Genomic DNA, 27,196 nt, shown 5'->3' with positions numbered 1-27,196 from the left:
CTGGGGGATTCTGCATTTTAATTTAATTTTAAATGAAGCTTCTTAAGCATTTTAAAAACCTTATTTACTTTACACACAACAATAGTTTAGTTATATATTATAGACTTATAGAAAGAGACCGTCTAAAAACGTTAAAATGTATTACTGGCACGCGAAACCTTAAATCAGAGTGAATAATTGAAGACTTGGCACACCACTTCTGAAAGGTTGCCGACCCCTGCACTATGTAAGAGTGTATTACACATTACATACTAGTTAGAACAGGAAATGTGGCATAATTTCAATTGCAACTACAGAAGGAATTTAAGTAAACCAAATGTAATTACAAAACTTGTAACTTGACCACGATACTGTGTTAATACTTCTGCTGTTACAAAGAGTGTCATAGGGGCCTTTAGTAACAACAAAGAGCAGTCAGCCTTTTTTTTCGTCTCACTTGAAAGATGGAACCATGAACAGCATAGAGACCCCCTTAACACTTTGCAGGGTTATATGTTTAGCCTTAACTCACAAGAAAGAGTGACATCTAAGGATCTGATCCAAATACCACTGACTTAAATGCATTATGGATAAAAAAAACCTAAATCATCAAGACCGCTTTCTGCAGTATCATGCTGTTCCTTGAAAACATCAGTCTAAAATGGTAAAACAGGTCAATCTTGATTAGCTTCAGCGAGAGCTGACAGGATAATACCATAAAGTGGGTATGAATGACTACTCTGAAGTTAAACAATATATAGAGCTCAATCAAAGTGAAAATTATCTTGAAATAATGTGTATGATTTGAAAATTTATCACATACCACAACAATCAGGACAATCTGGATGTATCAGAGCATTTATTCCATATCCTGGATAGCAGCGATTAACCCATACCATTTGCAGAGTACCTTCAATATAGTATATTTCAGGTAAGGGTTCAGAACGTTTCCCCAGCACTTCCACTTGTTGGTTAAAAAATCTCTCTATAAGGTCTTTTGCCTAAAGTAAAACAAAAATGTTATTAAATCCTCCATTCAAAAATAAGTAAAAAAAAAAAATTTCTAGTGTACTTAAGGTGGGAGAGGTTGTAGGGTACAGGATCTGAGAGATGCATTACTGTCATTATTGATCATTGCTGAGCTGGCTGGCTAGTCTATCATATTTTAAATTTAGACTACTATAACTGTGAATTTTAATTTCCGTGGAAGTGGTCAGAGGTTTGGCAGGCACTAATAGCTGTAATGAGTCAGAAAAAGTAAACAGTACCAGCAAAAACATTCTAAAAATGAGTGACAGTTTTTCCTATATTATAATAGGGATTTCTATGATGCAGCATCAGCAAAATAGACTCATGGGTCTTCCATCTGCACAACTACTGACATACAGGATGAATCACACTTCAAATGCTCTTCTCACCCATGACAGGTCATCTGTTCAAGAAACAGACAATGCAAGCATCTCCCCAGAATAAAGCAAACTACAAAAAAGTTATGCTATTGTAACTGTCAAATGTAACATGGGAGATTATTCCCATTGCTGGAGTGGTTTCGCAGAAATCCAATTCTAGGTAACAAATTATTTTTTCTCTTAATGAATCAATTTCAACACTGAAAAGCAGGTGGAACTCCATGGTCTATAGACTCCAAGTAGCAATGACCATCAAAGTGAGGCTTTTTTCAGTGTTGGGGGGGAGGAGGGGTTACTTAACTGTACAGTAAGTGATGTTCTTAAAGATGTGTAGTCTGTATTTGTATTCCACAGCTGGTGGTTACACATCTAGAGCCTATGCACCAGAGATCTTTCTAGTCAGCACTGTCTGCTGGGGTGGCACCATTCCCATCCTTGTGTGCTCAGGTGAAGGTATAAAAAGGTATACCTCAGTTCCTTCACCACCTCAAAAACCTATTGTCTGAAGACTCTGAAGTAGGGATGGTGGATGGGTCATGGAATATGTATACTGACTACACATCTTACAAAATATACAAATAAGTAAAGAATGATTAGTTTGTATAGTACATAAGAATGGCCTTACTGGGTCAGACCAAAGGTCCATCTAGCCCAGTATCTTGTCTTCCGACAGTGGCCAGTGCCAGGTGTCCCAGAGGGAATGAACAGAACAGGTAATCATCAAATGATCCATCCCCTGTCGCTCATTCCCAGCTTCTGGCAAACAGAGGCTAGGGACACCATTCCTGCCCATCCTGGCTAATAGACATTGATGGACCTATCCTCCACGAATTTATCTAGTTCTTTTTTGAACCCTGTTATGGTCTTGACCTTCACAACATCCTCTGGCAAGGAGTTCCACAGGTTGACTGTGTACTGTGATGGAGTTTTGAGAGGTATTATCTCTGGATAATCCCTGGGTGTAACTGGAGTTTTGAGAGGTGTAATCCCTGGGTGAGGCGTGCATACACTCCATGCACCTGAAACTAGAAGATTTTTCATTAGTAGTGTCCATCGGTTTGTGCCTGTGCCCTTCTCCTCTTGCTCCCAACTTACGGTATAAGCAGTGATGTGGACCGATTACTTCTCCTGTTCTTCTCTACCATGAATAACCTTAAGATAATTATCTGAAGCAGAGGGGAAGTAGGGAAGGTGATGGAATATACATACGGACCACACATTTCAAAGAACTCTTGTTACTGTACAACGTAAGTTGCATTCTTTCTTCTTCTTCAAAGGATGGTCCCTATGTTTACTCCACTCGAGGTGACTCACAAGTAGTACTCACTGAGGAGGAAGGCGTGAAAAGCCCTGCACTGATAGGAGATATGCTCTGCTGAAGGAGCCATCTGCTGCTGGGGCCTACACCAAGGTGTAATGCCTTGCAAAGGCATGCACGGAGCCTCATACTGCTGCTCCTCAGATCTCTAGAAGAGGGATGTCCTATAGTGAAGCTACAGAAACTGACTGGGCTCTAACTGAGTGTGCTCTCACACCCTGTTGGGCAGGTGTGCGAAGCAAAGCAGGATGCAACTCAGAATGACTCTGAATGGAGATAGGTTCTCCTGTCATACATTCAATGAAGGAGACAAATAGTTTAGGGGATCTTCTAAAGGGTTTTGTCCTCTATAGGTAGAAAGCCAAGGCTTGTCAGACATCCAGAGAATGGAGCGTCCTGTCCTCTCTGGTGGCACGTGATTTCAGGTAGAAGACGGGTAAGTGGATGGCCTTCTTCAGATAGTAGTTCCAAGATCACCTTCCAAATAAACCTAAGATGTATCCTTTGGGAAACTATCACTATGGAAGACTGTATATGGAGGGTCTACCATAAGAGCTTCCAGCTTTCCTACTCTTTGCTGAGGTCACTGCAACAAGGAAGACAACTTTCATAGACAGATGACTGGAGGAACATGAGGCCAAGGGTTCACATGGAGCATTCATTCAGGCACAAAGATTATATTGAGGTCCCATATCAGCAACAAGGAAAGGCTCTGACAAGGCCATTCAAATATCTCTCTGTAACTGGATGGATAAAGATTGTATTGTTGTCCACCGATGGGTGAAAAGCACTAAATGCTGCCAACTGCACTCGTAAGGAGTTGAGTGACAATCCCAACATTTTCAGAGGAGAGAGACTCAAATATAGCTGAAATTTTGGAACATTCTGGGGATAGCTATCAATTCTGGCATCATATAGAAAAATTTCTTCCATTTTGCTGTACAGCATTTCTCCATAGAGTCTCTTTTGCTGTTGCTAAGGTCTGACTAAAGAGCAGCAGAACACAATTGCTTTAAGTTTGTTGTCCACCCAAATACCAATCTGCCAGCTGGAGAGCTGCTGGGTTCGGGTGGTAGAACGTGGTTTTGTCCTGGGTTAAGAGGTCTGAATGCAGATGGTGCGCACTCATCTGGAGAATGCCATGAACCAGAACTGTTTTAGCCACATGGGAGCTACCAGGGTTACTGTCACTTTGTGCTGCCTGATCTTTCTCAAGACTTGCAGTAAGAGTGGATGAGTGGAAATGTACATTACTGCTTGGGACAAGAAATATATCCCCTTTGGAATTCTGGCCTTGGGCCATTAGAAGCAGCAGGCCGGGCATTTCTTGTTCTCATCAGACACAGAGATTCTACAACAAGGTTCCCCATTGTTGAAAAATACTCCACATCACCAAGTTGTTTAGTTTCCACTTGTGTTCTCTGGCAAAGTGTCTGCTGAGGCTGTCTGCCAGAGTTTTCTGCATCCCAGCTAGGTGCTCCACCTCTGACCAACCAGTTATCTAGACAGGGGAATTCCTTACCATCTATTTTTCTGAGGTAGGCGGCTACTACCACCAAGCACTTGATCAATACCCCGATGATGCAGAAAGCCCAAATGGCAAAACCTAGCATCAGCAATGGTTGTTGTCTACAATGAAACTCAGGTAGCATTTCTAGTCTGGGGGTATTGCAGTGTGAAAGTACGCATCCTGGAAATTAAGGGCAGCATATCAGTCCTTCTGATCTAGACAAGGGAGATCAAAGTGAGAGATATCCTGAATTTGAACTTCTTGATGTAAACATTCAGGTCTCTGATGTCCAGTATTGGCCAGAGTTCCCCTTTCTTCTTGGGAATGAGAACGTATCTTGAACAGAACCCTTTCCCTCTTTAATGGGGGAGCACCTCTTCTATTGCACTGAGAGTTACGCGGGATTGTGCCTCTCGATTGAGAGGAATCACTGAATACAGATGGGGAGGATGAAGTGAGTAGCAGGATAAGAAAGGAACTGTATCACATAGACAATCTCTACCCACATCCAACACCCCATGATGAGAGATGTTGTTGGACCAGGTGTGATGGAAATGAACCTGATGGTTGCCAAGGAAGGGAAGCGGGGAGATATCAGAGGCTGAGAAACAAGAGGTACGCTGTCCTTGGGCACAAAGTCAAATTTGCTGCCTTGGGGAAGCAGGAGAGTGCTGGAACAGAGTGGTAGTTGCACCCAAGGACTTACTTCTCGAAAACCTTTACCTCCTTCTAGTGTGCTCAGGTGGCCTATATTGGTAGCAAGGAAGCTGTCTCTCATGCAGTGGAAGCACAGTGTGCCTGAACTGCTGCTGCTTGAAGGCCGGGTGTAGACCACTAAGGATCCGAAGGATCCCTGAAATTTCTCATGGCCTCTTCAGTCTTGTAGAACAAAGAGCATCCCTCAGAGGGTAGATCTTCAACCATGGACTGCTGCTTCTTAAGTATCCTGGATGAGGACAGCCACAATGAGTGATGCATCATAACTGTTGCCATCATTGCCCTGAAGGCCATATCTACAGTATCCAATACTGCCTATGCTAGGATAGCTTGGCATTTACTCTTGTGATAGTTTGTCAATAAAGCATTGCATGGTACACCAGCTGAAGTGGTGGTACTTTACTCAGACTGCTTGATAGTGTAAGGACCTGGGGAGTAGAACCCTGGCCTGCAGAACCTGGAGCAACTAATATTCCCACAATGCCACCAGAAGGCCTTGTAAAGGCATAGCCAGGGAGCACTGTAGAGAATAGATGCTTCAGGAAGTACCTCCCGTGAGACCCAGAGTGACAGTACCCTGCAGCCCTCTGATTGGCCAAGTGTCCCTACTTATCCCCAGGCATTGCCCCAGGAAGTTGTCTGGGCAACTACAGAAACCTTGGCCTGACACCATGCTGCACTTTGCCTTGTCTTCTGGTCTCTGAATCACATTGGCTGAAACTTTCCAAAAAATTTCAAAAAAGACATCCAACAAGGAAAATCCAGATGGTTAAAGTTTGGCAAAGTTATGAGCAACTGAACACAGGGTCTTATAATGGGAAGAGTCAGACAACTGGGTGATACCAGCCCTGTCTATAATATAGATTCCTGTTAAAAAGTTAACCTGGAAAAGGAGCAGCATAATGACAGAAGAAATTTGGTGTTGCCAAATGCAAAGTAATGTACCTGGGATAGAACAATTTGAAATATTTAGAAACACAAATCTGTTCTAAATTTACAATAATTTAGAGAAAATACCATGGGTACATTTTCAAAAGTGCTTAAATGACTTAGGATTCTAAAATCACATTTTCCAAAAATGACTTATGCAATCAGGAGCCTAAGTCCTATTGACTTCCAATTAAATTTAGGCACCTAAGAGCCAGAAGCACTTAATTACCTTTGCAGATAACTGCAGTTGCCCACTCAACACCTGGGTGGCTAGCCCATGACACTGCCTGTGCTGCAACATCCACACCGTTATTTTTAGCACCCTAGCTCTTGCAGAGCTAATGCATGTCTGCTTACGTAGGCTGGGTGGCACTCTCCCAGCTGCAGTGAAGACATATCCTTAGGCATCGTTAACATTCTCAAAACCACCACTCATCTAGCACCTAACCCCTTAAGGCACTTAAGGTTCCACTGGCTGGCATTCTCAAAGCTGCCTAAGAACTAGCACTGCCACATAGCTAATGAGTTGTTCACAGCTATAGGTCAAGCTAAACCCCCAGATGCCCCAAAGGGGGATTCTCAAACTAGGCGAGGAAACTACTATCTCACCAGTAGGACTCGATCCCACAGGTGTGCTCAGAGCATGCCGAAGACTTGATACCTGTCACAAAAAGCAGCCAGAGGCGAGCAGGTCAGGAAGTGTGTACATGTTCTGGTGTAGGCAACTCTCTGACACTGCATTCCTACAAGCCATTACCCTCTGATCCCACTGAGGGGTACCAAAAGAAACTGCTCCATCTGCTCAAGAAACTCCCTGAAGAAGCACAGGAACAAATCTACATAGACACACCCCTAGAGCCCCAGCCAGGGGTATTCTATCTGCTACTCAAGATCCATAAACCTGGGAATCCTGGACGCACCATCATCTCAGGCATTGGCACCCTGACAGCAGGATTGTCTGGTTATGTGGACTCTCTCCTCAGACCCTACGCTACCAGCACTCCCAGCTATCTTCGAGACACCACTGACTTCCTGAGGAAACTACAATCCATTGGTGATCTTCCAGAAAATACCATCCTAGCCACTATGGATGTAGAAGCTCTCTACACCAACATTCAACACGAAGATGGACTACAAGGTATCAGGAACAGTATCCCCGATAATGTCATGGCAAACCTGGTGGCTGAGCTTTGTGACTTTGTCCTCACCCACAACTATTTCAGATTTGGGGACAATTTATAGCTTCAAGTCAGCGGCACTGCTATGGGTACCCGCATGGCCCCACAGTATGCCAACATTTTTATGGCTGACTTAGCTGAGGAAGTGTTGTTCTCTTGTCCCCTAGCACCCCTACTCTACTTGCACTACACTGATGACATCTTCATCATCTGGACCCATCGGAAAGAGGTCCTTGAGGAATTCTACCAGGATTTCAACAATTTCAACAATTTCCACCCCACCATCAACCTCAACCTGGACCAGTCCACACAAGAGATCCACTTCCTGGACACTACTATGCAAATAAGCAAAGGTCACAAACACCACCCTCTACCAGAAACCTACTGACTGCTATACTTATCTACATGCCTCGAGCTTTCATCCAGACCACATCACATGATCCACATCACATGATCCATCACATCACCACAGCTACTCCTCTGAAACATGTTCTGGTGGTTGCCTACTCACCTGGGATGTTGGTTCAGGTCCCTGGTCTGCATCAGGGAAGAGGAGGGATTCGAAACTGGGTCTCCCACATCCCCGCTGAGTGCCCTAACCACCAAGCTATTGGCTTATGTCTCTCTCTAACAATGCTGAAAGGTTTGTCCAAGTGGTTTTGGCTGCTAGGACATGGGCTACCTAAGCAGGTGACCTGGTTCAGATGCCTAATTCTAGAAAGGGTTTAACAGCTGAGCCTCCCAAGGAGAGGGCCATACCCATCTCTGGGCTATCAGCCAGGTATGGAAGGCCTACATTAATGAGAATGACACATCTAAATATCCTTGAGGATCTGGGCCTAAGCCACACAGTTTCTTCGGCATTTCAGTCATGGCCAACTTACACAGCTACCTGCTCAGCTTGTTGGCTTCTGAGGATCCCTTCCTTAGACAGCTAACCGTATCCATGCATTGTGGGCAACTAACTAAAGCTTTCGATTCCAGTAAGCAGCAGGCCACCTACGGGTTAATGTTGCAACACTGAGCAGAGCAACCCCTACATACCTTTGTGGATCTGGGCCTAAGTGCCAACAGTCTAGATCCTCAAGGGAATTTGGATGCCTAACTCCTAATGAAGTCAATGGGATCTGGGCCTCAGGCACTTTTGAAAAATTTTACCCTAGGCACCATTATGGGCTGTTCACTGAAAACCTCTACTTAATGTTCAGCAGAGGACTAAAAAGCAAAAAGGAGTTAGCATATTTAGAGAAAGATACTTAGTACAAGAAGGATGGCAGTGAAGGTGATTAGTTAAAGTAAGACTTCCAGGGCTACATTTGAAAGATGAATGGTTTTAAAATGCCATCCAAAAAAACTGCATGGAAAATTCAATTGTCTTGTGAAGAGTTAGTGTGTTAAGTTCAGAGAGTAGATTAAACCACTGAGTATGAAAGAAATTTTAATCCTATTTGAAATGCAAAAATCAATACAATCTCAACTATGGAAGTGCTACCAATACCACCATAATATGACAACAGAAGGCTCTGGTATTATTTATATAAGCTCCAATATAACATTATAAAAGACAATGAACAAATGTCTGAAGAAAGTGCTACAATTTCCCTAATCTATTTGCAGAAATGGCCAAAAAAAAAGTTCCTTCACATGAAAGAAATATTAATAGGAATAGAAGCTACAAAGGTGTAATAGGGAGACAAAAATACAACCTGCTCAATGCCAAATTAATATTAGAGGTTTAAAATACTTGCCAAGTGTTGAGTTTTATTTTTGGCTCCCTTTTGACCTCTCATTTCAGTATGGGATGGACATAACTGGACTTTTCATAGTACCAATATGTGAAAAAAATCTGGGTCTTTTTCCAGATCCTACTGTAAAAAAATAAAAAACTCTACAATCTAACAGAGCTCTTTTAGAGAGAGGATTCGTAACAGATCATCAATCACAAGAAACATGCATTTATATGTAAGTTGGGCATCTAAATCCCATTGAAATGTCAAAAGCTTTCATCATGCTTGTAGGTAATTATGAACAGAAAGAGTCTCTTCTCCAAGCTGTTGTAGACCTCAAAAAAAGAAGGCTCTCAGATTCAAGAATTTGACAGATCAACCTTTAACGTCATGGTCAGAGATCCAAGCTACAGCTCTTGGATTCAAGTCCTTAGGATTGAGGCAGGAGTTAGAAGAGGCACAGCTCCAGTTCACCTCACAGACTCCAGAAAATAAAATGATTTAAGGCCTGTGCAAGAGAAACACCCCAACCAGTCAAGGCAAAAATAGCATTTATCACAAAAAAATAATAATTCTGTTTTGGGTCTACAACTTTGGAATACAGTAAATGGCCGTGGTCAGCAAACAAGATAAGGTAACCATTCTTAAAATATGGTCACTTTTAATTGCTTTCCCCATTTACTGCCATTCTCAACCATGGATGCTCGATTAACAAGATGAGATTGCTTTGGGAAGGAGAGGGAAGAATAGGGGTTTTCAGAATGCGCAGTCAATTAAGAACACTATGTCTTTAAAAATTAGGGTAAAAGGAGAGAAGTAGAGCTTGACTCAGAATGTGAGATGTGTTGCTTACTTTCCCCAGAAACACTGTCAGAAAATACAGTACTTTGTATTTCAAGGGAACATGGGAACACTAGCTTGCTGTGCATTTACTGGCTGTGTGTACCCTACTATCATGCACTATTGCAGGCGTCAGCAACCTTTCAGAAGTGGTGTGCCAAGTCTTCATTTATTCACTTTAAGGTTTTGCGTGCCAGTAATACATTTTAATATTTTTAGAAGGTCTCTTTCTATAAGTCTATAATATATAACTAAACCATTGCTGTATGTAAAGTAAATAAGGTTTTTAAAATGTTTAAGAAGCTTCATTTAAGATTAAATTAAAATGCAGAGCCCCCTGGACCGGTGGCCAGGACCCGGGCAGTTTGAGTGCCACTGAAAATCAGCTCGCATGCTGCCTTTGGCACATGTGCCATAGGTTGCCTACTCCTGCAGTATTGTTATCTACTGCTATGGAACTTTTGAACTATGGTAGCAGAGTTCACACTTAAGTTAGGGTATGGCATATTAGTAGATTTTCTCACCACCTTGCCACATACTAACTCTCTATAGACAAGCCCAGTCTCATCTGGAATGGATAAATCTTGAATTTATCATCATAATAAATCTGCCAGATTAGAATTGGAACAACTTTTCAGTTATGTTAGATTTTGCATTACCACAGTTTACCAGGAAACCAAGATTCCTGATACTACGGAATTGTGTGTAGTTAAGATAGCATGACCATGACTAAATGATACACTTTTGTAATGTTTATAAACCTTACTTTTCTTTAACCTCTTGTTGGTGTCACTAGGCATAGCTCCCAGGTAACTCGGGGGGATGGAAGGCCATAAGTGCCGATGAAACCTCCCTGCTCTGGGTCTAAGAGAGCCACAGTAACTCCATCTTGTGAACTTTCACCTACTCCCATGCTAACAGCCTATGCTGAAGCAGAAATGTAATGGTCAGCTTTTTTCTAGCAGACAGCTGCAGTTTCGCTTACACTAGCAAACGTAGTGATAAGACGGGGGGGAAGACTGCGTGCGCACAGGCCTTGCAAGGCCAAAGATAAGCAGGCGAACGGGAAACTTTTCTAACAAGCCACAATGTGTACCTGCTCTAACTGCTCGGGACGGGAGGGGTAGTGGGGGAGAAACAGACAAAGCTTACACAGAAACAGCTTGGAATATAAAAGGGAAAACTTGCTTGTATGTGCTGCGCTTGATTTGAGATATGCTGGTCTCCTAGTGCCTTTTCGAGATCTCGAATAAACTTGGTTTGCTTCTCCACCCTGGTGTGTCTATTGGTGCGGCGCACACCGGGCAACGAACCCTGTTGCCCCCTCGGGGCCCTCTGGGCCGGCAACACTCTTGCCAGTGGTATTTGGATAATATTGTGTTAGGAACAAATTTATAGAACCATTTATGGTTGTAATAACATTCAAACTGTGTCCCAAATTTTGCAAACTTAAGGAGCGAAACAAAAACCTCAGATGTCAGTGAATTTGTTTAGCCCAGTTGGTAAAGTATGGCATGTGTATAAAGGTGAGAGTGATAATAATGGAATTCCAACTCCACCACCTTAGGAAAGGAACTTTGGATGAATGCACAGAATGTCTAAGACTACATTCTGTCCTGAGGTATGTGCCTTAGATCACATTCATTGTGTCAGCTCTTCAGCTGATGTAAATTGATGCAACTCCATTGACTTCAGTGGACCAACAACAGTTAACACCAGCTGAGGATCTGGCCTGTTGTGATTTGAGCGTGTGAAGTCAATGGCAGAATTTGACTCCTAGTCAGACACAATAAACCTGTGCTTAGGCTCTGGCTCTTCAGCTTGGATCATGTGACAATGTGATGGCATCAATATGATAGCATCATGTACAGCTTAATAGGCTTGAAGAGTATACTGCTGCACAAGGAAGTGTGCTTCACAAGAAGGATTTGAGGATGGGCCTGTGGATTTCCTTAATCAGCCTTATTCAAGCCTTTAAAATGTAGTTAATTGAGGTTGTCAGTCCTTGCAAAGATCAAATCCAATAAATTCCACCACACTTTTTCCTGTGACCTCAGTGTTGCAGTAGTATCAGCTTCCTTATTGAGGGTGACTAAGGTAATAGTAAGCCACATTTTAAATCTTCGTTTTCTGATCTGTATTTCCTATTTGACATCTTTTCCTTTTGTTTATGCCCCTAGGAATCCACTGTTCCCTTGAAATATAAAGTACTGTATTTTCTGACTGTTTCTGGGGACAGTAAGCAAACACATCTCACATTCTAAGTCAAGCTCTACTTCTCTCTTTTTACCCTTATTTTTAAAGGCATAGAGCTCTTAATAGTCTGCACATTCTGAAAACCCCTATTCTTACCTCTCCTTCCCAAAGCGATCTCATCTTGTTAATCGAGTATCCATGGTTGAGAATGGGCAGTAAATGGAAAAGCAATTAAAAGTGACCATATTTTAAGAATGATTACCTTATCTTGTTTGCTGACCACGGCCATTTACTGTATTCCAAAGTTGTAGACCCAAAACAGAATTATTATTTTTTTGTGATAACTGCTATTTTTGCCTTAACTGGTTGGAGTGCTTCTCTTGAACAGGCCTTATATCATTTTTTTCTCTGGAGTCTGTGAGGTGAACTGGAGCTAACTCTGAATATAAACAAACTAAGTGACCTTTCCAAATTCAGTAGAGCAAATTCCGCTTTCAGTTACACTCATCGAACCCAAGCTTTAGAAAAAGCTTTAAAAGTGACTTGCAAAAGGAGAAAAATATTGGGTTGTGCTCCCCCCACCTTTTTTGTTGTTGTTGTTTTCTAGTGATGCATACATGAACTAAGGACTTATTTTAAAATTTTGTTTTTTACCATAAGAATTATCAGAAATGTCAAGTCTAGCATTTCTTGGTTTGCTGAAGGACTCATTTGAGAACCTGGAAATGGACTATGAGTTCTTTCAGCACTCAAATGAAGAGCTAGAGGATGTTGAATTTCTAACAAAGAGATTTTTCTCCAAGTGTTTCTCAGGCATTTTGGATAAACAGATGTTAAAAACATGGGGGGGAGGGATCCTCATACGGTGTAAATTGGCATAGATCCATTGTCCAAAGAGTTTTCTGAATAATCTGAATGATTACATCATCTCAAGCTTGTTTCATTTGCTTGGTTTTTCTGATATTATTAATCCTACCAGTTCTCCAGTCATCCACAAGATCTTCTGGGGGAAAAAAGTGAATAGATACACCCGAATTTCTAATATATTAAGACTTTTTTCTGTTTATATCAATGATACAAAAAATGTACAAACTCATTTTTCCTTTTGTCAGATGAAGTGAAAATCTCAAATAACTGAATGTTGAAGGTTAGTTTGATAAAACCTTTGTTCTAAGACTCAAAAAACTAAAAAATATGTCTTCTGAAATGTAGCTCAATAGTCTACAGTTCTGAAAAATGTCCTCTACATCTTATAAGTAATAAGGCAATATTTAACTTTTTCTATCTTATTGTAGCACTTTACTTTTTAAAGTCCTGGTAAGCCACACACCAACATCAGGGTTACTGTCAAAGAATGTAAAGACATGCTTTGTTGCAAACTATGGTTAGATTTATAAAATACTTTACATTCAAACCTCTTCTGATTGTTTTACTACTATTTGCATTCAGTATCTTACTTCTGTGTAATTATCTCACCACCGGATATCAAACAGCTCCAGCCTGTTCTCCAAATAAAGCTACAATGCAATTCACCCTCTTTCACATGGCGAACCAAAAATTAAACAATATTAATAGGTGGTAAATTACACGTAAGTGCTCACTGGTACATCCATTTGCACATATGTTAACATTTTTAATTATTATACTCATTCTTTAGATCAGTTTATTGGCGCTAGAAAGAGTTGAATGATTATTTTTGCTGGTCTTCGTGTTTTTTGATTTATCTACAGTACCTTCTTTAATCTTTTAGCAGTATCACAACTCTTTTGCTGACATGGATTGTTGGTTTTTTCTGTATCTAAAGAAGAAACTGTAACAAAACATACTCTACTTTACAAAGGAAAAAATACACTGAAATCAACATTAAACTTGCTAATATCCCAAAAATATACTTTAAGGTTTTCTTTTCAAATTTATAAAATTACATTTCTGATTATGCCTGAAGGAACTACACAGAAAATAATTTTTGCATGTTCAGATGTCTGACTAGTAATACTGCCTTAAAGAAATAATCAGAATTTTCCTCTCATGAACATATAATTAGATCATGGTGAACTTAAATATTATTTGATATCTCCTTTTTAAAAAAAAGTGTAATTGGAGGCAATACTTATTTGCAGATTTTGATCGCTAGGAAATTAGTAATCTTAGAACTCTACCAATGTTGTAAATATTCTAATTCTTTCAGTTCAGATGAGTAATCCACTTGAGAATTATTTAACTGGAGTGGCTGTCTAATTAAGGCATAGGTCTTAATATATCACTCTTGGGTTGATGCTTTGAGTGTGTGGCCAGGCAGGAACTCCAAAAGCTCAAAGTTTTGATCAATTATTTCTGCAAGGAACTTCTTGAGCCTCCCCTGAAGAAAAGCCATAATAATCCCTAGTGCTTCCAATGATCAGTTCCTTTCTAGTCTTTCACTAGTGAAAGACTAATAGTAGTGTAGAATATAATAAGGATTACTTCAGCAACTCTAGTTCTTCAAAACTGATTGCCTTATGGATCTACATTCTTGTGAAACATGCATGCTCTATAGGTATAAGTGTCTAATGCCTGAGCCCTAGCTTTCATTTTCTCAGGAATCCTTATACAACTCTGACATGAAGGATGGTGAGAAGCGTGGATCCATATAGGCAAATGATTACACTCATGCAATCATCTGCCTGTATAGATCACCATTCTTGGGAGATTAACAAGCACTAACAACTCAATATGATGGAGGGCCAGAAGAAATATTAATTAAATAGAGATTGAAGTGCTGTTCTCCAGCATTTGATATTAGAGTAAGCTGCCAAGTCAAGAATATGAAATGTATGAATTGAACTCCTTTTACCAATAGCTTAACATTGATCTGTAATGGAAACATTTCTGAAATATGCATTAGAAGCTGCTTAAATCTAGTAAAATATGTTCCAAGACTCTGAACGCCTGCAAGTTCACAACAGGTTTTTTTACACATTTTGATCCACTTAATCTCCGATAAGAGATCATACTAGTCTGTGATTTTGATAAGCCTCAGACAGTCTAGGACAGGGATTCTCAAACTTCATTGCCCCATGACCCCCTTCTGACAACAAAAATTACTACACAACCCCAGGACAGGGGATCGAAGCCTGAGCCCACCCAAGCCCAGCTGCCTCGGGTGGGGGCGGGGGCAAAGCCAAAGCCTTAGCCCCAACGCTCTGGGTGCGGGGACCAAAGCAGGAGGCCTGTAACCCTGGGCCCCACCGCCCAGGGCTGAAGCTCTTGGGTTTTGGCCCTGGGCGGTGGGTCTTGGGCTTTGGCCCCGGTCCCCAGTAAGTCTAACGCCAGCCCCCGCTGGTCTAGGAGACTTAGTCCTATCTTAGTAGTCTAGATAATAGCTAAGAATTCTAAATATCTAGGTTATATAATCTAAACTCCCCCCAGTAATGACTCAGATTTAGAGGAGAAAAACAGTAAACTATTAATGACTGGTTTGGTGAAACATTTAGGGTTTGTTCTTTCAAACGCTTCACACAGATGTTACACCTGAAAAAATGAGTAGAACTACAGTCTTTGACGGACTATCCATGCTGGGCATTGTATTTTCTGCTCAGATTGTTTAAGCAAGTGTTTGTCAGGAAGAATGTTATATTTCCTTGACTCTGAGACCATACAGAGACTGACTTCTGCATATATTGGAATCTGCCATTTGCAAGGCGGGTGGCAGCACATTTGGAATTCAGGACAAATCCTATGAAATCCGCTTTTTTTTGTCAAAATGAAAGTTTACATTTAACACTGACTGGCATTTGACTGGAATAGACTGCATAATGGATCCCTCTTGAAAACTGAGCTCTCAACAAGAAATCTGGGTAGGGACCAATACAGCTACCTTGACATCTTACAATTACTGACAGCACAGACAGACACTTGGTAAACATTCTTAAGGAAAAAGGTGTAAAGAAAAATACCCTATATTGAGAGGGGTCTTCACCCAAGCCAAGCCTCATATAGCTTTTGATCAATAAGACAGATGAAAATACGAAAGTAGGCATCCTTTACATGAAAGCCTAAACCTACTGAGTGAACTCTTTTCTTAGATCCAATATGCGTCTTATTTTCTCTTCCCTCCTCCTCTTCCCCCCTCCCCGGGAATAATAAAGAATGTGGATCTAGTCCAAAGTCTCAAACGGGACTTGGACTCAGTGCTGCAATGCCTAACTTTTAGGTCCCTGCTGCCTAAGGAATTCCACAGGCCAAGGTTAGCTACCCAGGTTCCTTATACAATATAAGGGGAGTCAGGGGCCTAAGAATGGGATTAACAAAAGCCAGCATACTGAGTAGGGAGCTGCCTAAGCTAGCCAATAGCAAATTTTGGGAAGGGTGGCAGAGCCTAAGCACCACCCAGCAAAATGAGTTAGTCACCTAACTGATGGCATGTCCCTCTGCTTGAGATTCCCTCTACTTGAACATTCTCCTAGAGTAGGTGCTTAAGCCAAGGCAGTCCTTTCATGCAAAAAGTGGTGGTTGCCCCCCATCCCCACAATCCTGTGGTTAGTGCATTCACCTCAACTGGGGAAGACACACGTTCAAAACCTCATTCAGCCTGCTGTTGAACAGGGACTTGAACATGGGTCTCCCATACCCCAGGAGAGTACCGTAATCGGTCAGTCATTCTCTGTCTCCCTGACCCAGTGAATATTTATGTATTTTACAAAAAGTGGAAGAGAGACTGAGCTTCACCTCAAAATACCACATAGCTCAGGGTTTAGAGAAAGGAAGATCTGGGTTTAAGTTTCTGCTCCACATCAGGAAGTATAGGGATTTGTATCCAGGCCTCTTACATCTTATGTGAGTTCTCTAACCACTTGACTACAGGGTATAAGGGGCACTACTACCATCTCCTCCTCCATGGACACATACTGGACCATGATCTGCAGATGAGATAGGTGGGGAATGCCTAATTTGCAGATCCCACTGGGACGTAAGAGATTTTACACATGTCCACCAGCAGAATGCTAGGCGCACAGAGACTTTAGGAGCCTACAGGGTTAGGCAGCAGCTGCATGGGGGTTTTCAGAATCTAATTTTTGGCACCTTTGGGGATCTAGCCCTCTGAGTCTTATTTTCTTGTGAGACAGATTTGTAAGGATTAGGAAAGCCACCTGGAGTGATACTGGACAAAATTTCTTTTGTTAGTTAAAGGATTCAATTGTCCATTGAATTTTAAGGAGAAATTACATGGACAGCTGTCAAATTAGAAGATATGCAAGACAACTGAGGCACAGCCAGCCAGCACAGCAACCACTGGAAGCGCCTTCATCAGCTGTAACAAGAAAGGAACTGACCATCGGCGGCATCTTGTATCTCCATAGCTGTTCTGCAGGGGCTGTTTGTAATGTCCCCGCAGGAGCTGTAACTTTATGCTATATAAGTTCCCTCTTGGCCATGTGCTTGGAGCCTGGACCAAAGAAGGGGAATCAATTAGGATAGGTATCATTTTCTCATCTTTTGGTGATAGTTTCAGGTAGCCTAGCAAATTCTTGACAATTTTTCCTGATAAAAATATACATCCTGAAGGTGATGTAATATACTCTTATTTCCACAGCTCTCTACTCAATGCCAAATCATGGAAAATCGAGTAAAGCTTGAGCAAAATGATTTTGCTCCAACACAAGTATGCTGAAGCACATTGGAGGCAGAGGGATGGATTCTTCAACCTCAATTTGTGCTTTAGGGCCCTTCAATCTACTATCCCCCACACCCAGTTAATTTGGGGATAAAAAAAGTAGCAGACTGTTAAGCAAATTATTAAGGCTTTGTCACAAACCTTGCCATCAGGAGCAGAACAGGAACTGTACTGTGACTCTCAGTCACACAGTGGTCCCTCCTTGCTTCAGGGAAAACAATCCACACACCAGCCACAGGCCTGGCACAGGCTACTTCCCCGGAGGGCTGAGTGGTGGTGGTGTGTGTCTGGGGGGGCGGGGGGAAGGAAACAGTGGAATGCTTTTGCTAACTCCTCAACCATGGCCTCCCTTCCTCCACACACATGCATAGGAGGGGGAATAACAGCCCCACAGTAGCTGCTCTCGCACTGCACTGCTCCTCACAATATATGAAGGGGGCATATTATATCCCTTTACTTTCCTGTGTGGGCATGCCTCAGGGGTCAAAATCGCACTCTATGATAAGACCAACTAAATAACTGTGTCTTTGGGTAGATGCATAAAAGCTCCTAACTTGGTTTGTGGGCTATTGTGAAGGATATTTTTTGGAGTCAGACATCTGAATTTTCATAATTTTTACATGGATTTACCACATAAATTATTTTTGTGTATTTTGTTACAATCTAGATAACTCTTTATGAATTAAAGACGTAAAATGCTTTCAATAGGAATAGTGAAGATATTCCATGAAATAAACTTTGCTTCACCATGAAAACACTAAGCAGTCTTTAAAAGATCAATAATTTTTACCTGTAAAAGTAAAGAAGATTTCATTTTGTAGACCTGCTTTCTGCATTTTTACATGATGGCACTCTGCCTTGAGTAAAGTAACCTCACAAGAAAGTTCAGTGACAAGTTTGCTTAGTATTTGAAGCAACTTCTTCTCAAAAGAAATATTGTAGATACTGTTGCAAGGGGCTGCATGATACCGGGCTGTAAACTCATAGTAAAAGTTAGGATCAGAATAAGCTGCAGGTGAAAGAAAATACAAAATACTGAAAGATGCACATTTAAACATGAAGGTTAAGTTAAAAAGAGACAGTATTTTTGTGTAGTTCATAAACAAAATTGATTTACATCCCCATTGAAATTTTAATGAAGGATTCATGTGTCAGAGAACAATGGAAAATACTTTATAATTCAGCATTCCTGTTTGTTTCCATAGATAAATATCACCTTTCATTTTGCAAAACATATCCTAATAAGGACAAAGCCCCTATATATTTTTGTTTCACTTTCAAGAAATGAAGAGACTATAGTATAAGTGCTTAAGAATATAAAGGAACTTAAAGACAATAGCAGTTTCAGAAGACACATTTCAACATGAGGTGCAATTTATCATCACAGGCATTGCATTTAATAATATATAATTATAATACAGTATTTTGCACCTTCTAGTGAGAACCAAAAAAGCTATTTTAAAGGGCTTCAAGATTGACTCCTGTCCCCCAACATGAGTCCCAAGAGACCTCTAGCAACTGAGCAACTGAGCTCAGCAGCACGTCCCTTCTAGATTAGTCTCTCTGCTGGTCCTGCCGAATAGCTGATACGGCAGAGGGGGGTGAGGAGAGTCTCTTCTGCTGCAATCTGTACTGAATTGAAGTTAGCTCCCCTAGCTCCCCACAATTACAGTCTTGCACATGGTGAAGGGGGTCATGACAACAGTAGGGTCACAGATTAAATGGATGGATCACAAGGAGACAGAGGAATAATGGAAGCAGGGCCGGCTCCAGGCACAAGCGTAGCAAGCAGGTGCCTGGGGCGGCCAATGAAGAGGGGGGCGGCACGTCCAGCCGTTCGGCGGCAATTCGGCGGCGGGGGCCGTCACTCCCTCTGAGAGCGAAGGACCTGCCGCCGAATTGCCGCCGATCACAATCGTGGCTTTTGTTTTGGGGGGATTTTTTTGGTGCTTGGGGCGGCAAAAACGCTAGAGCCGGCCCTGAATGGAAGCTAAAGAAAAAGAAGCAGGGAGGCATCAGAGCAATAGAGAATGAAGGAACAGAGAAGGGAGAATCGAAAAATCAGGGATACAAGGAGTACATGACAAAGAAAAAGAGAATGTGGAGACAGTAGAGAAATCAGGTAGCTGGGTTAAAAAACAATGCCATACAGACTACATGATGGTGTACTGGTACCCATTTAAAGATAACTCACTAGACCGTTCACTGCTTGTTTATAATGCAGTATCCCATATTCATTCTGAAATTTTTTAAACCATATCATCATGTATTTTAATACATTTATATATAAATTATTCCTGTAAATTGGGAGACCACATCTGCTTCTGTGCCCAGGTCCCGTATATTCTGGAAGCCCTGTACATTTCTATAAAAATAATTTTTCTTTCAGATATTTAGATTGGAACCTTGTTGTGGGGAACAAGCAAGTTGTAACAAGACTGGAAGATAACACTAGAAAACAGATGCTGGGAACAATAAATACTTCAGCATTTTGATCATGAAAAAATAAAATTCAAAAGAAGTTCCCCCTTTTCAGCTATGTTCAGCAAGTTGACAAACTACTAAAGCAATCAGACTTCTTTTTTAAGGTTGGAGATAGTGGGCCAAATTCAGGTGAATTTAAAAGCAGGAATTAATTTGGGCTATTCTGTTCTACTCAATGTTTCTAAGCTAACACTGGCTTCAACCTAGTTCCAATTGAAGTCAATAGGAGTTTTTCTATTGGCTTCAGTTAGAATAGAATCACACCTTAAGGGAAGAAAAGGGGATCTGGTAATGAAGAAATATAATTTTATCTGTAATACTTGTATTTCAGCAGAATCAGGGGGCATTCTGCTATATTATGCAACAAAATTTACTCTGAATAGTGAAGCAGAATTAACACGTTCTTTAAAAAATGCTAACACTTTATATTTCATTACACAATATTCACTCAGAAGAGCAGGACTTACTTGACAACACTGTAAAAACAAAACTGAATAAGAGCTTTACATTGGTGTAAAGTGTGTCCTAGTGACTCTCCTGGAATCCCAGGAATAGGAGGTAAAAAAGGAAAAAGACATTAAAATAAATCTCCAACGGAATAATTCAGCATGAAATGAAGTTACTTTGGCATAGTTTTTAAGAATTTTCACCCACCAAGTTTTTCAATTTTCTATTTTCCAATTATGTTTCATGTCTCCTTTTAAAAGCAGAGAGCTATGCTTAACAATTTCTCAATCAAAAGACCAGAAAATTACCCTTAAGGCACTGAAAATGACATTCCATGAATTCTCTGGTAAGTGACAATTAACAGCAAATTATTGAGAGAGGTACAGAATTCTGCAACCCTACTCAAATTAAATTAAGCTGGTTTATCAGAATTTCAAAACATCAACATACATTTTAAAAGTGAAAGAAAAAACTTTTTTGTACTGTAAATTAACTATTTTGATCTCTTACCATAAATAACATATTTGAGCAAATAGTTTTTTTCAGCCTGCTCTGCAGTTGGTCTAAAAACGAGGGAACAAGTGTAAATTCCACTCATGTCGTATTTGAAGTGTCTGAATATTAGGGTTCCTGTTGGTGTTATTTTCACACTGCTATTTTCTAGTAAATAAATAAATAAAACAGTACAGTGAGTTTAGCTTTACTTTTCATTATAACATGGGAAAATATAAAAGGAGGAATCTGAATGGCTATGGTTCCAACCATGCACAGAATGGTACTTATAGCCTTAATACAAGAAGGAAGTTCACCAGTAACTGTAGTTCTTTGACTGTATTACCACTGCATATTCACCATTATAGGTAGGTGCCCCAGTACTGCTGAGCTTTTGGAATTTCGCACAAAGTAGTGCTCATTGGGCTGCACAAGTACCCTCACACAAAAATGTTCAGTTATAAACACATGTTATGATCCCAACCATCTCAGTTCCTTTTAGTAAACTATAACTTCTCACAGTAGAGAACTCCCAGAAGAGTGGAATGTGGGCAGATAGTCTGAATAATTACAGGCAATACAGTAAGAAAATATATATATTTATTCTACAGTTACTGGTAAGTAATCTTTCTGACAATTACCCCCGCATATTACTAGTTGTGGAAGTTTAACAATTATCAGAACTCCAAAGTAGGTAGGCTAAAAAATTATAATTAAACAAAGGACCACAAGACAAAGTTTCCCAAAATAAGTATCACGTAGAGATGCTAAATTGAAAGAGCAGTGCTGTGCTGTGTAAATGTGTGTACAAGACTTAAGGTAGCAGTTGTACAGATTTCTAGGATGGAAACAAGGCTTGAGGCAGTAGAGTGAGCTCTTAAGATATTCAGATACTGACAGCCAGACTAAATAACAACAGGTATCAAGGCAGACTCTGATTCACTTTGATAAAAGCTGCATGGGAATAAATAAATAAACTAGTACAGTGTCTGCATTTCTGTCTGCATTACCAAGGGCACAAAATGTTTAGTGGACTTCCCAAATATCTTAGTCGGGTCAAGATGAAACATCTATGCTATGGAGCCTAGATTTTTCTAGTGTGAGTGAGGTTTTGGGGAAAATATAGAGAAATGAATGGCCTAAATCAGGTGAATTTCATGCATCACTATTAGGGCCGGTGCAAGGATATTTTGCGCCCTAGATGAAACTTCCACCTTGCGCTCCCCCTTCCCCTCCCCTCTTAAAATAAATCACATACATTATACACAATACACTGTCACAGAGTAACACGTTATAATTTAGAATTTATTTTTCTGCGCTTTAAGTTTAGCAAATTTAGAAACAAGTTCCTCTAAGTCAATGCTGTGAGCAATGTCATGTTCCACTGACAAGATAGATAGCCCAATAAGTCTTTGTTGCAACATTGATGTTCGCATGTATGTTTTTATCAACTTGAGCTTCGAGAAGCTTCGCTCACCACTGGCCACAGAAACTGGGAGAGTCAAGAGGATGCGAAGAGCAATAACTGTGTTAGGGACACTATCTGTCAGCTTATTTTCCAATATGAAGTTCAATACATCTTGCGGTGATGCACTCTTTTGACTCGTCTTGCAATAGCTTGCAATTCACTGCACAAGTCAAAGGCATCAATATCTTTGGATTCACCATGTTGCAAAGCTTGCTCCAGATTCAAGCAATGTTCCATAATTTGCTTTGGTGTTGTATTTTGCAAACTGTAAACATCATATATGAAGCCAAATACTGAACTAATTTACTGCATCAATGTGAATCTTTCTTCAACCGAATGTATTGCTGTGTCGATGACTGCAAAGTAAAAGTTCACTCTGCTTCATATGTGAACTGCTTCCTCTTTTTTCTAATACAGATTGGATCTGGTTCAAAAAGTGCCGGTACATCCAACTCCTCCGCAAGTTCACTTGCATCAACCAATGTTTTCTCAAAGCCTGCGTCACTTCTGTGGCCCACAAGAAACGTCTTGGTTTCTCCAAGTTCATTAATGGCGTCACATATATGTCTAATTCTTTCGCCTGAAGTTGTTTGCTAGTCATGTTGATCTCAAACAATATGTCATACCACAAAACAAGAGAAACAAGAAACTTGAAACTAGAAATGGCTTTTGTAAGATCCTTTGCATCAACTTGTGACGTATTGCCAGATGATCCTGTTAGAGTAGTGTCATCATAGATGTCACCAAGCTGATAGTGACGAGGTTTCAAGGCATCGATTCGACTTTCCCATCTTGTTTCACTCAATGGTTTAACTGTGAGATTAGATATGTGGCATGTTAGAACTTCCCAGCAACGTGTAGAAGCTGAGAAATACACATACACACGTTGAACTAAATCAAGAAGGCGGTTGCCTCCAAGCAACACTTTGCAGCATCATTAACAACCAAATTCAATGAATGTGCACTGCAAGGAACAAAAAAGGCTCGTGGATTAATATCCAAAATTCTTCGCTGGACACCATTTTCTTTCCCTTTCATATTGCTCCCATTGTCGTAGCCTTGACCACGCAAGTTTTCTATAGGCAGTGACATCTCTTCTAACTGGTGAGAATAGTTTCTGTCATACCAGCTCCAGTTGTCTCCGTAAGCGACACAAATCCCAAGAAGTGTTCCTTTATGCATACTGATTCAGTCTCATTCTCTGTCTCTGAAGTAGGCCTATCCAAACCGAATGATCATGGTCATTTGTTCAACATGGCCTGCATCTGGTGTACAATCTAGAATGATCGAAAAGTATTTTGCAGCACGAGCAGCTGCTAGGATTTTTTGTTTGATGGCATTGGATAGAAGCTGAATAAGCTCATTCTGTACGTCTTTCCCTAGGCAATGTACATGCATCTCCTTGTCCTTAATCCTGTGAAGATGCTCATCCATAAGCGGGTCAAAGAAAGCTAGATAGTCAACAAATTTGAGGAAGTTCCCGTTACCAGTGTGCAGTTTTTCGTGTGTTCCCCAAAAGGCCAGGTTTTGCATACCAAGAACTCTGACCAAAGCAAGTCATTAGTATTTGCTGCCAATACTTTTCTTCTTGCTTAATGAATAGCAAATGTTCTTCATCAGTTGTTCTCTTGTATTTCAATCGCAGTTCAAGTTCCTTACATGTTTGAACATTCATCAAATGTTGACTGCTTTTCTCGTGCCCTGAAAGAATTGCAGACATGTTTTTCCAATCCTTTGAGCCTTTTTCAGAAAAAGATGATGTGCCAATGGTACTACTGCCAAACAACTTGCAGCAGAAGCAAAAGACAGAATCATTTGATGCGGAATACTGCAGCCACTGACGGTGCATTTCTTTTCCATTAACAAGCCTACATTTGTAATGAATTGTCGAGAATTTTCTTTGCTTACTATCTTTGGTAAAAATCGAACTGCTGAACTTGTTCCGGCCCATGTTCCACCAGAATTTGTCGGACTTGATCATCAAATTTGGCCCAAGTAGCAGGATCACTAAAGCTCAAATTCAAACGAATGACATTTTCACTTTCACGGTCTTCCAAGTTTTGATCCTCGCGTGTCTCATTTGATTCGTCTTTAATATTCAGATTATGTTCTTCAAACTCTTCTTCAACTTGTGAAACTGTCATCCCTACCTCCATCTCTGCTTGATCCTTTGGCATTGAACTACCTTTATCTCTGGCCAGTGGATGGAGATATTTCAGAAACGAACCTTCTTGCTTTCTTTCTTTTTTTTGCTTATCAGCCTTCCGCTTTCGAAATTGTGCCCCAGACAATTTTTTTCTATCTGCCATGAGGCTGCATCAACTGAAAATGAAAAAAATGAAATTTTATTCCTATCCATTTTTTTTCTTGTTCACTATTAAAAGTAAAGGATAGAGCAGTGGTTCTCAAAGCCGGTCTGCCGCTTGTTCAGGGAAAGCCCCTGGCAGGCCGGGCCGATTTATTTACCTGCCCCATCCACAGGTTCAGCCTATCGCGGCTCCCACTCGCCGCTCCAGGCCAATGGGGGCTGCAGGAAGTGGCAGCCAACACATCCCTCGGCCTGCGCCGCTTCCCGCAGCCCCCATTGGCCTGGAGTAGCGAACCGCGGCCAGTGGGAGCCGCGATCAGCCGAACCTGCGGACGCGGCAGGTAAACAAACCGCCCGGCCCACCAGGGGCTTTCCCTGAACAAGCGGCGGACCGACTTTGAGAACCACTGGGTTAGAGAATACATGTCACTTACTATGAGTCACTATTTGAATTTCATCAACTGTTTGACGTAAACATTGATTAAGAGATCAAGATGACTTTCCCTTAAAATTAAGCAATGTTGATTGTAATCGGAAATACACCCTTTTTAGTCACGTATACTTCCTTCCTTATTTCATATCAAAATCTGATTAGGAGTGCTGCAGAACCCATTCTTTCCAACCAGCCATGCACCTCCAAATGATTAAAAACATCAAATGATACAAACTCAATTTGAATGAAAAGTTCCATTTTCTAACTAAATAGGTCACACTCTCTCAAATGGTTGCCAAGTGCTCTCTGTGGTGGTATGCTCATCTGCTCTAAATGTCTACTAACTTCCCTGTGAGAATCATCTTTGACTTTGATCCAATGAAAGCAGGAAGGAAAAGCCCCCCCGAAGACCTAAGACATGATGGCTGGATGACATAAACAGACACCTGTCCCTCACAGGCACTACCTCATAACATGCCAGTTTTGCTCAGGACAGAACATCATAGTGGAATATTATGCATTCAGTGATCTCTACACTGGCCAAGCAACAGCATGACAACTAACCTAACCTAACCTAACCAGCCCATCCAACTTTTTTGATTGCTTCTTGGGCACTGGCGAGGGGTAGTGGTGCCAGACTGAGCCCAGTGCCAGGGGTGCACTACAAGTCTACAAACCAAGGCGAGGTGCTGGGCCTAGAGTCCTGCCGAGACTGCAGTCCTGCGCCAGGTGAAGCACAGCCTCCATGAGGAGAGAACTCAAAAGAATATCACGCTCCTTCTGTGTGATTCCCCCAAGCACTTCAGGCAGCTGCTATGGGGGTCACTTACAGGCTTAGGCCTGTTGGAGGCATAACAGAGCAGCAGGGCTTAAAACCCAGATACCGGGCATGACAGAGGCTGGGGCAGGGAGAGGGGGGCACCAGGGCAGCTCAGCTCTGTGGGCTGCCATCCTCTCCAGCTGCCCACGCACAAGGGGAGCAGGAGCACGGACCAGCAGGCGCCCGAGGTAGAGCTGTGGGGAAGCGCTTAACTTGCCCAATGCACGGGCGTCGGGGTCCTCTTTCTTCCTCCACCGGACCGCCGCCCGAGGTTCTTTTGTTCTCCGGGGGGTGGGTGTGTGAACGCGCTCTCCATGCCCCCCGCTGGGGCTGAGCGTGGAGGCTGAGCCAGGAGGCAGCCGCCCGTTTCCTTGCGAAGCCCTACTGTTGCCGGGCTCATGGACGCTAAGCGGAGCTCTGCCCAGCCGCCGGCGCCCCCGCCGGCAATGACAGTAATTGCATGGAGCGGCGGCTGTGCTGGGAGCGGGAGTCTGAGCCACACGTGTCAGCGCGCCGCCGGCAGCCCAGCCCAGGAACGCTGTAAAAAAAATTGGGGGCACCGCTTTTTGGTGCCCCCAAATTTTGGCACCCTAGGCAACCGCCTAGTTTGCCTAATGGTTGCACCGGCCTTGATCACTATCCATATACATTTGGCATGAGGACATTGGACAACTTTGTCCTTGTGGAATACAGTGAACAGAAGATCAGCTATTAAAGCCTGCAGTTCACTCAATCTTAACAGGTGTGACTGATTTAAAAAACTGCTGTCTTTAATGACAAGTGAAATAAAGAATATTATAAAAAATTAAAGAGTGAGTGTTAGGATATAGATATTCAGGCCTGTCTGTAAAGGCCTATATTTTAAGAATGTACATGTATTCTTATCACTTAGCTAGTTATAGAGGTATAAAAGAAAGAATCAAAATCATTGTCTATCTGTGTCTCTCACTGTGACAGTCTGAGGCCCTGTTAAGTCAAATTGAAATAAGGCAATCTGGGGCTGTTAGGAAGGTGATCCGATCTCTCACCTCCAGATAAAGGGAAGAGCCTAGAAGAAGTAAAAGGAAACTTAGTGTGATAGCATCCTGTCTGGCAAGAACTCACTTATCAATAGCTGGGATGTGAAATCCTCATTTCTGTATTGTTCTATCACTGTAGTCTCCACTTCCCTATTGTTTGTCTGTATAATCTCTGTCTGGTTCTGTAATTGTTTCTGTCTGCTGTATAATTAATTTTGTTGGGTGTAAACCAATTAAGGTGGTGGAATATAATTGGTTAAATAACCAT

At 41.5% G+C, this 27,196-nt stretch overlaps 1 protein-coding gene across 1 annotated transcript in view; it reads right to left on the bottom strand.

Moving 5' to 3' along the window:
• ZPBP (zona pellucida binding protein) overlaps positions 1-27,196 on the bottom strand; it is a gene marked incomplete at its 5' end in the record, with an annotated part of 84,557 nt that overhangs the window by 18,659 nt on the left and 38,702 nt on the right. The window contains 4 exons of the mRNA XM_065398391.1: positions 803-980; positions 13,538-13,614; positions 18,248-18,466; positions 20,899-21,048. Coding sequence (XP_065254463.1) covers positions 803-980; positions 13,538-13,614; positions 18,248-18,466; positions 20,899-21,048 — 624 coding nt within the window. The remainder of the gene's footprint in view (positions 1-802; positions 981-13,537; positions 13,615-18,247; positions 18,467-20,898; positions 21,049-27,196) is intronic.

This window comes from Emys orbicularis, chromosome 2, assembly GCF_028017835.1.
Source record: "Emys orbicularis isolate rEmyOrb1 chromosome 2, rEmyOrb1.hap1, whole genome shotgun sequence".
Taxonomy (NCBI): domain Eukaryota; kingdom Metazoa; phylum Chordata; order Testudines; family Emydidae; genus Emys; species Emys orbicularis.
This window is presented reverse-complemented; position numbering and strand designations above follow the sequence as displayed.